The sequence below is a fragment of the Tupaia chinensis genome, unplaced genomic scaffold, assembly GCF_000334495.1.
Source record: "Tupaia chinensis unplaced genomic scaffold, TupChi_1.0 Scaffold149248_1, whole genome shotgun sequence".
Classification (NCBI taxonomy): Eukaryota; Metazoa; Chordata; class Mammalia; order Scandentia; family Tupaiidae; genus Tupaia; species Tupaia belangeri.
Window position 1 is genome coordinate 495,560 of NW_006209094.1, and position 11,332 is coordinate 506,891.

An 11,332-nucleotide genomic window follows, 5' to 3' on the forward strand; every position below is an offset into this window, starting at 1 on the left:
TGTCCCTCTCTGGCCAAATTAAAAATAAATAAATAAAGTTAAATAAGATAATTCTTAAAAAAATATTTAGGAAGTGTTTTTAATAACAAAAGAAAAGTTTATGGCATATTTAGTCAATAAACAAGAAGTAGAATTATATCTAGTATATTTTGAATACATAGAGAGAAAAACACATAAGAAAATGATAAGAACATACATGATAATTATGGAATTATTTTTATTTTTTAAACTCTTGATTTTTCTAGTTTTTAATGTGAGAAAATGTTTTATCATCAGAAACAAAATTAATATATAGAATTGATTTTCTTAGAATTCCATTGTCCTTAACTCACCATGATATTGTCTTCAACTTCTGCTCTTATGTATGGCCCCAAGAGTCCCAGGTGTTCATTTAGTTCTCCACGGTATAAGGGCTGAGTAAAGGAACCATCAGCAAATTCCTGGAAAACTACCTTCTTGAATTGAGGCACACTGCCACTCTGACCCCTGGAGAAAAAAAGCACAGGAAAAGCAATATATTAATGGACTAAGTGGGTATAAATGCCTCACATCCTTTTCTTCCCTGTATTTAAGATTCACTTAGTAAAACTGGTGATGGGTTACAACTGCAATAGGGTAAGGAAGAAAGAAAGAGGGATTAAAGATACCATTCAATCATAGAGTGCGGACACTCAGTATATATCAAGTGGGGACATACAATGTCTCTCATTCATAGCCTGGCTAGCTTCACTCAGCAGTAAATCTTCCATATTCTTGAAAGTCAAATTTGCTATTAATAAAAAAAAATATTCTGAGAGAAAAAAAGATATTATTCAAGTTTCTGGTTTGGGTAAATGCCTGGATAGTGATGCAATTTAGGATGGGGAACCCAATGTAGGAGTTGGTTGGGATTTATACTTTTAGATATTTACAAGAGTTAAATTGGCAAATACAAACGTCAGGAGTTTACAAGAACAGTGTAAAGATCTTCTTTACTTAGATAATATCCAAGTCATGTGAGTGGCTTTTCAAAGCCAATAGTCCAGTTTTTATGTCCTCATTTTACTAGACATTTAAGCAGCATTTTGCATGGTTAACCACACCATCCTTCTTAAAATACTCTCTCTATGCTTCCCTAGTATGTAAGTTCTATGAAAGCAGGAGGTTTGTCTGTTTGATTCACTGCTATAGTACCAGTAGCTGGAACAGGGCCTGGCACAAAGTAGGTGTTCGAAAAAGTACTTGCTGAATGTTGAATGAAGGTCGATTTTATAAACATACTCTAAATATAAGGCAGCCCCAGGATCTAGTCCTTGGATCTCTTTTCTTTGCTTTTAAAAAAATTTTTAAAATCATGAACATATATAATAAAGTACATAAAATCCAAATGCCTTTGATACAAAAATGCAACCATCATCTGGATTAAGAACATTTCCAGCAACCCAGAAGACTCACTGTATATCCCTTTTTAATCACATCCTCTCCCTCCCTACTAAAGATAACCACCACTCTGACATTTATGATAATTTCTTCATAATTTTACCACTTATGTACACATTCTAAAAGAATATAGTTTTGCCCATTTGTGAAGTATGTAAATGGAAATATATTGTATATATTATTTTGTGTCTTGCTTCTTTCTTTTTTCGTTACTCATGATAGAGTAAAAACATGCACACATGAGAGAGACAGAAAATAAAGAGGAGCACTTTCCACAGCCTCTGGTCACACCATAAGCCCTTTTTTTACAGTTCTCCAGTATATCAGATATGGGCTCTCACATGTGTATCCAGCATATTTCAGGCTGAGTTAGTCAAACTGCAGTCACTATGTGAGATCTGACTTTTCTTGAGCAGTGCATTATTACTGTATTATGAGTCTGAGCCTCCTGCTTCTTTCATTCAGTATTATTGTTGTGAGATTCATCTATTCATTGTGTATAGCTGTAGATTGTTCCTTCCCATTATTGCACAGTATTCCACTATATGGATATACCCCATCATGTATGTTTGAGTCATTTCTAATTTTGGGTACTTACAAATAGGTCTACTATTATCTTTCTGGTAAATATCTTTTGGTGAACAAACATATTCATTTTCGTTGGGCATATATCTAGGAATGGAATTACTGGTATATATATGTTTGTTTTTCAAAGCAGCTGCACCATATTCCATTTTCATTCCAATGAGAGTTCCATTTGTTCCATAAACAAACACTTGATATTTATTTTTACCTTTTTTGACCATTCTGGCAGTTGCATATTAGTGCCTCGTGTTTTTATTTTGTATTTCTCTGATTAATGAGGTTGACTTTTTTTTTTTAAGTTTGCTATAGGGCATGTGCACTCACGAGAGAGAGAGAGAAGAGAAAGAAGTCGCCTCCCCCCTCCAAGGAGATGGCCATGCCACAGTCCCTTCTCCTCCATTCTCCTCTTAGGATTCTGGGCACATATGCACTAGTGTCTGGCCTGTTTTTCAAGCCACTAGGTCCGGGACTTGAACCATTGCAGTCAGCAATGTGGGATCCAGCCACTTTAACCTCCACACCACCCGGCTGGCTCAAACATCTTTTTTTAATGGTAGTGGCACTTTGGATTTCCTCTTTTGTGAAGTACCTTATCCAAGTTTTTTAGCCAATTTTTCTAACAGATAATCTGTTTTCCTCTTATTGATTAAAAGGGGTACTCTATATAATCTTGTTGAGCCCTTTTCCATATGTGTTACAAACATCTTCTCCCATTCTGTGGATAATTGTTTTATTCTTTTTATTTTTTTTATTTTTTATTTTTTTGGAGAGGTTTTTGCTATAGGGTGCGTTCACTCGCCAGAAAGACAGAGAGAGGCAGAGAGACAGAAAGCGAGAAATCACCCCCCAGGGAGGATGGCCACGCCACAATCCCTTCTCCACCATTCTTCTCTCGGGATCTGGGCACGCACATGCGCCTGGCATGAGTTTAAGCCACCGAGTCTGGGACTCGAACTGCAGTCGGCTACATGGGAGTCTAGTGACATAGCCATTATACTAATTGTTGGTCCCTTTATGTTATCTTTTGATGGACATAAGTTTGTAATTTTAACATAGTGAAATTTATTTTAAAAATCCTGCATGGTTAGTGCTTTTTGTATTATTTTTTTCCCTACTCTGAGATTAAGAAATTATCTTATTTTTTTCTTCCTAAAATATTTCTGATCTTTCACTTTTAGATTTGTAAGCCAATGTGAATGAATTTTTGTGTATGGTGTGAGTTAGGGATCCAGTTTAATGCTTTTGCCCAGCACCTTTCATTGAAAATCGCTCTTTCATGATACCTTTGTCATAAATCCAGTGTCTAGTGTCTAAGTATGAGTGAGTCTAGTTTTGGATGTTCTATTCTGTTTCATTAATCTATGTTTACCTCTATATCAATTACCACATTGTTTAATGACTATAGCATTAAAAGAAGTCTCAATATGTTATATATCAATTCCTATTATCTCATTCTTCTTCAAGAAAGTCTTGGCTATTCTTGGCCATTTGCATGTTCATGTTAATCTTAGAATCAGCTTTTTCAGTTCTACAAAAACGAAGCTTGGAATTTTCATTCAGGTTACAATGAATCTATAGACTGACTTGAGGGTAATTTACTTCTACAAATATGATTTCCAATCCATATATATGGTATATTTTGTCATTTATTTATTTAGATCTCCTTTAGTTTCTCAGTAAATCTTTATAAGTCACAGTTTTTTCCAAAGAGAGACTGCAAAATTTTTGTTACAGTTCGTTCAAAGTATCAGAGAACGTCAAGGTCATCAGAAAAGTCATGACGAGCGTTTCCATGTTTTTCTATGCAAAAAGGTGCCATGACTTTTCTGACAGCACAATATTTTACTACCGTATTTCATTATGCATTTTGGTTTCACTTCCTGGTTGTGTCACGTGGTTGATACACCCAAACTTATTTGTCACCTCCACCCTGGTCAGAGCTCTCCTAGAAAGTGGCTACCTTGGCTAATGATCACTCTCAAGAGAGACTTCAAGAACCAAAATGTAAAGAAACCATAACAATAAAAATTGCAATAGGGGACATCTTCCACTTTCTTACCAGAATGACAATTAATCTTTTCCTTTAGCTCAGCAAACTTCCAAGCAATGTGAACTGTATGACAAACTAGCATAGGGCCATAGCCAGCGCTGATTTGGCCTAGCTAGTCCAGGATAATCACTTAAGTAGTGAAGCCAGCTGTTTCTATTGTGGGTCATTTTGGCTGTCACCAGCAACATTGCCATTATGAACATTTTTTAAAAAGAATTATTTTATTTAACTTTATTTATTTATTTATTTTAAAAATGACCAGAGAGGGACAGAGTGAGAGAGAGCAGGGAAAGTGAGAAAACAAGCCACCAGGTCCAGGACTTGAACCATAGTTGGCCATGTGGGAACCCAGTGCCCTTAACTGCCACACCACTTGCTGGTCCCAACCATTATGAACATCTTTGATAGCATGTTCTTGACCCTGAAGCCCACGTTGTCTTCAGGAAGAGCTTTACTCAAGCTCCAAGGTACATTTCAACAAATTTTACTTGAGTTGTAACATTGGCTGGAGCAAAGATGACCATCATGCTGAGTCTGAAAACACCAACCTTTACTTGGCACAAAAGAACTATACTCATACCATCAATTCTGTAGGCATTCTGGAGAGACAGATGCAAGGGTCCGCAAATTGGACAAGTTGGTGACAAGATGCAATCTAGAGCTTCAAGCAGCATGTTTATGGTGGCATTGCCATATTAACAGGTAAGTTTTCATCCCCTGAATCAATAAATGTTAACACTTGGCTCCAGTATACTGTCACCATGTCAACCAAAAATTGGTACAACTACTACTTCTATCTTTATCAATTTTGTTACCTTGAAGTTTATAGCCAATTTTGTTAATATTGGGATGACTTCCTTACTGATGTCTTCTGGCTGTAGAATGACCCAATGAAACCCATCTTAACATCAACGATTAATTGTTTTATATCTAGTGAGCAAGCCAGAAGGGCATGCTCACAGGTCAGCCCATTCTTAGAGATGCCAGATTCAAATTTATAAATACCAGCTGCAACAATCAAGACAGCGCAGTTAGCTTGAGAGGTGTCTGTAATTATGTTTTCAATAAAGTGCTTATGTATTGGGGCATCAATGATGATCATATGATATTTGCTGATCTCAAGTTTCTACAGGGATGATAGCAATGATGATATCTAACTCATGATCAGTTTATAGTTATCCAAGACCCAGGCATGTTTGAATGAACCCTTTCCCATCTCAGCAGCCTCCTTCCCTACCACGTTTTAAAAAATACTTGGACATATATCTCCCTCAGAAAGAAACAGAGAGGAGTCAAGAACAGGGAGAAAGCACTCCCCGAACAGGGCGTGGTCACACCACAATCCTTTCTCCATTTCTCCATCTTACTGGAATTTGAAGCATGGACTGCAAATGTGTCCAGTGTGTTTTCAAGATGCCAGGGCCTAGGATTTGAACTGTAGTTAGTCATTGAGATTTGGTTCCCATTAGGCTATGGAGCTGGCCCTCAAATTTTTTAGTGGTTCCTTTGTCAGTCATACTGCATTTGTAGATCAGATGGCTAGTAGTAGTGGATGTGGCCATATCTATGTGCCCAGTGGTGATGTTGACATGAATCTTTTCCTCTCCCAATTTTGGCTTTGATTTAGTAGTGGTTTTTATGACACCAGTGTTATGACTGCAAACCCACTGTGGAAAAAAATCCATTTATCTTAAAGCTCAGAAAACATTTGATCATTATTTATACAAACAATATTTACATTTATCCACATATTTACTCTTTGCTCTTTATTCCTTTATTTATAGACATGTATTCCTTTAGTTGAACAACCTCTACACAGTCAAATGTGTGGTTTATGACTTTTTTAGTGAAAAGGAGTTTAGGATTCAAGAGGTTTTATGAACCTAATATAAATATTTTCTGGCAATCAACCAAGCCTTTTAAAAACCTTAGAGAAAAATGGAAGAAAAATTGGTTCTGAAAAACTAGCGGTTAGATTTCAAAATCAAACTCACTTGCCACAATTTGAAAAGAATTGGGGCAAGTCTTCTGTATTTCCTTCACACTCAGATTGACCTGGGGAACAGTAGTATCCCCTACTGGAAAACATGATGCAAACAGAAATACAACTTGATGGTATGCTTAAAGTTAAGGTGGGTACTTAATAATAGACTGCTTCATTTTGTAGAATGATCAGAATTTTGAAGGTAACTTGACCAGGGATGAGAACAATAACTGCAGACAAATTAGACTGGAAACCATGAGCTTGTATTGGCATCAGCTATGACTTTTCTCAGTAGCTTTTTTCTTATGTGAGTGGTAAAGTGGGTTGACCTGAGATGATCCATAAGACTGATTATACTGCACCATAATGTGTTTGTAGACAATCATTCTTTCTCCCTACTAAGCTTGAGGCTTTTTAATAGTCATGGATTGTGTTATAAGTATTTAAAATCTTTTTCTAACCTCATGTATTTGGAACTTTACCTAGTGTTCAATTTCAATCAGTTACAAAATAAACCAGTGTAAATACCATTATTGACTACTACTACACATAAAAATCAGGATTCTAGATCCCAGGGAGCCATAGGAATGAACCAGCTTTTACCTTTAAAATACTCTGAAGACTGAGGCAATTCTGTTAGATTAACTCAGACTTGTTTCATTGGTAAGAAAAGCCTCTTGCAGTAGCTTTCTTCTTCTGAAAACGGTGTCACTTGGGGAAACCTTTTTCCTTCCAGATCCAAGTTACAAAAACGGAACACTGGATTAAATCCAAAAATGGAGGCTCAGGCTGAGCCTGTAATTGTCTACATGATCATGACATGGGGTTAGGGTATCTTCCTCCTGCTCTATAAATTTCCAAGTTAAATAAAAATTTAAGTTTGCATTAGCCAAAATCCAAAACCTGGCCAACTGGAAGTTAAGCAGAGCACTGCCACAACCCTGATAAAACTGTAGGTTTCACCACATGTACCAAACAAATCTGCAGGGATAGTTTCAGCACTCCCATTTTAAAGAATGTATTTTACACCTTCTATACCACACATCATGTTTTAAACACTGACATATAACTCCCTAATAAGATAAAGCAGACAAAAGTTTACTTCCCTCAGAAAGAAACAGAGAGGAGTCAAGAACAGGGAGAAAGCACTCCCCGAACAGGGCGTGGTCACACCACAATCCTTTCTCCATTTCTCCATCTTACTGGAATTTGAAGCATGGACTGCAAATGTGTCCAGTGTGTTTTCAAGATGCCAGGGCCTAGGATTTGAACTGTAGTTAGTCATTGAGATTTGGTTCCCATTAGGCTATGGAGCTGGCCCTCAAATTTTTTAGTGGTTCCTTTGTCAGTCATACTGCATTTGTAGATCAGATGGCTAGTAGTAGTGGATGTGGCCATATCTATGTGCCCAGTGGTGATGTTGACATGAATCTTTTCCTCTCCCAATTTTGGCTTTGATTTAGTAGTGGTTTTTATGACACCAGTGTTATGACTGCAAACCCACTGTGGAAAAAAATCCATTTATCTTAAAGCTCAGAAAACATTTGATCATTATTTATACAAACAATATTTACATTTATCCACATATTTACTCTTTGCTCTTTATTCCTTTATTTATAGACATGTATTCCTTTAGTTGAACAACCTCTACACAGTCAAATGTGTGGTTTATGACTTTTTTAGTGAAAAGGAGTTTAGGATTCAAGAGGTTTTATGAACCTAATATAAATATTTTCTGGCAATCAACCAAGCCTTTTAAAAACCTTAGAGAAAAATGGAAGAAAAATTGGTTCTGAAAAACTAGCGGTTAGATTTCAAAATCAAACTCACTTGCCACAATTTGAAAAGAATTGGGGCAAGTCTTCTGTATTTCCTTCACACTCAGATTGACCTGGGGAACAGTAGTATCCCCTACTGGAAAACATGATGCAAACAGAAATACAACTTGATGGTATGCTTAAAGTTAAGGTGGGTACTTAATAATAGACTGCTTCATTTTGTAGAATGATCAGAATTTTGAAGGTAACTTGACCAGGGATGAGAACAATAACTGCAGACAAATTAGACTGGAAACCATGAGCTTGTATTGGCATCAGCTATGACTTTTCTCAGTAGCTTTTTTCTTATGTGAGTGGTAAAGTGGGTTGACCTGAGATGATCCATAAGACTGATTATACTGCACCATAATGTGTTTGTAGACAATCATTCTTTCTCCCTACTAAGCTTGAGGCTTTTTAATAGTCATGGATTGTGTTATAAGTATTTAAAATCTTTTTCTAACCTCATGTATTTGGAACTTTACCTAGTGTTCAATTTCAATCAGTTACAAAATAAACCAGTGTAAATACCATTATTGACTACTACTACACATAAAAATCAGGATTCTAGATCCCAGGGAGCCATAGGAATGAACCAGCTTTTACCTTTAAAATACTCTGAAGACTGAGGCAATTCTGTTAGATTAACTCAGACTTGTTTCATTGGTAAGAAAAGCCTCTTGCAGTAGCTTTCTTCTTCTGAAAACGGTGTCACTTGGGGAAACCTTTTTCCTTCCAGATCCAAGTTACAAAAACGGAACACTGGATTAAATCCAAAAATGGAGGCTCAGGCTGAGCCTGTAATTGTCTACATGATCATGACATGGGGTTAGGGTATCTTCCTCCTGCTCTATAAATTTCCAAGTTAAATAAAAATTTAAGTTTGCATTAGCCAAAATCCAAAACCTGGCCAACTGGAAGTTAAGCAGAGCACTGCCACAACCCTGATAAAACTGTAGGTTTCACCACATGTACCAAACAAATCTGCAGGGATAGTTTCAGCACTCCCATTTTAAAGAATGTATTTTACACCTTCTATACCACACATCATGTTTTAAACACTGACATATAACTCCCTAATAAGATAAAGCAGACAAAAGTTTACTTTATTAGAAACAAGATACATTATCCTTTATAGTCTTCAAACATTATTGCACTTGGAACTTTCATAATTTGACAAATAATTCATGACACAATCTGAAGACTGGTTTAACAGACAAATAACACTTGTAAGCAGACATGACTGTCCTAATGTGTTTATTAGGTATGCATTTTACAAACATTTCTTAGATTAGCAGTAACGGTGGAGCTGGAGAGTATTGCACCTTTTCTAAGCTGTGTGGTAAGAACCACAAATAGTATGGTGGAACTTATGGCCCTTTCCAAGATCATAGCTTTTGCAACCTGTGGATGTCAGCCCATGCCCCTACGCATCCCCCTGTGCTTGTGGACTTCTTTGGTAATCCACTGGGTTTCAGGGTTTCTTCTAATTGCTTTCTGGAATAGATCAATGAGGATAACCTCAAATAATTTGTATGGAATCTTCACCAACCCAGTTAAGATTCAGGACTTTAAGAGTCCCACAGTGGCATCCAGCTTGCTCCTTTGCAACAGACTGGAGGCTTCCAGTGAACTTGAGCTGGTTAACACCATCATGAACAGGCTGGCATAGGTTGCACCCTTGGGAACTGGGCATTTGTGGCCTCCACAATGCACACGAATCCTATATATACAAAACTTTGCTTGGCCTTGTATCCTAGTCTGCACACTTTATCTGGCCAGGTGGGGTGGGGAGCCCTGTGGAGAGCAGAGAGCTGGTGTTACTGCCAGCAGCGGACCCTCAGAAGAAAGTGCATCACATCAGACTGTTTTCTTCCTCCATAGCTCCTGAATGCACTTGTATGCACCCATCTTGGCTTACCTGATGGCTTCTGCCACACAGAAGGCCTTCTTGCTTCTTATACCTTTCATTTGATATCACTTTTACATTTTCTCAAGTATAACACTAGAATATTTTTAGTGGATTTTTGCTAGTGATGAAGCATTTCTGTTTATCTAAAATGTTCTTACTGGGTGCCAGCAAGTGGTGTGGTGGTTAAGGGTACAGGACTCCCACATGGTCAACCATGGTTTGCATCCTGGACTTGGTAGCTTGCTTTCTCACTTTCTCTCTCTCTCTCTCTCTCCCTCTCTGGTCAAATTAAAAAAATAAATAAAGTTAATAAATTAAGTTAAATAAAATAATTCTTTAAAAAATATCCTTACTTAGCCTTTATTCTTCAATCATTTTTTTTTATGGGTATAGAATTCTGGGTTGGCAGTTATTTTATTTCACTGCTATTTGATATTTTCTATTTTATCAATTTTTCTTACTTTTTAAAAAACCTCTTAGTTTTGTTGATCTTTTCAATTTTTTCTGTTTTTCAAATTTTTTTAATAATTATTATTTTTAAAAAAACATTCCATTGTTATACATCATTTGGCTTGTAAAAAGAATTTACCTAACATGAAATACTTCTCATACCAGTCCAGTTGAGACTACTATACATATTATCATCAACAGATAATAAACCATTTCTGTGTCCCACAAATGTCATGCCTCTCTATTTTTTCTCCTTTGCTATGGGGCATATGCATTCACCAGAGAGACAGAGAGAGACAGAAAGTGAGAAATCCCCCCCCCACCCCCGAGTAGATGGCCATGCCACAATCCCTTGTCCTCCATTCTCCTCTCAGGATCTTGGGCATGCACACTCATGTGCCCAGCATGAGTTTTAAGCAACTGGGTCCAGAACTTGAACCGGGGTTGACTACATGGGAGTCCAGTGATGTAACCATTATACTATCTACTGGTCTCACCTTTCTAACTGTTCTTCTAACCTCTAGTTTATTTATTTATGCTCTGATATTTGTTATTTACTTTCTTCTGCTAAATTGGGCTTAGTTTATTGTTTTATAGTTTATTGAGATGCAACATTAGGTAGTTTATTTGAGATCTTTTTCATTGTAGACATTTATTGTTATAAACGTCCCTCTTAGAACAGCTTTTGTTGTATGCTACATCCATAAAGTTTTGATATGTAGAGTTTTCTCTTTTTTTGCCACAAGATATTTTTTAATCTCACAAGAGTTCTTTCATACAAAAACAATTCACTTATCTTTGCTGCTTTCAGGACTGTCTTGTCTTTAACTTTAGACAATTTGTTTATGACATGTCTTGGTGTCCATTGGTTTAGATTTATTTGTTGTCTTTTGAGCTTCCTGAATTTGGATTTTTATTTTCTTCTTTGGGTTTGGGAAGTTTTGTGCCATTATTTCTTTGAGTACATTTTTCTGTTCTTTTCTCTCCAGGCACACTGATCATGCATACATTTTTCCAGTTGATGATTGCCCATGAGTTTCTTAAGCTTTTTTTAAAATTACTTCTTTTTTTTTTTTTTTTTTTTTTTTTTGAGGGTTTTTTGTTTAGGAAATGAC

General features: G+C 36.6%; 1 protein-coding gene across 1 annotated transcript in view; it reads right to left on the reverse strand.

The window, feature by feature from the left end:
- F8 (coagulation factor VIII) overlaps positions 1-11,332 on the reverse strand; it is a 192,227-nt gene that overhangs the window by 56,318 nt on the left and 124,577 nt on the right. The window contains 1 exon segment of the mRNA XM_006171065.1: positions 333-486. Within this exon segment, the coding sequence (XP_006171127.1) occupies positions 333-486 (154 nt within the window).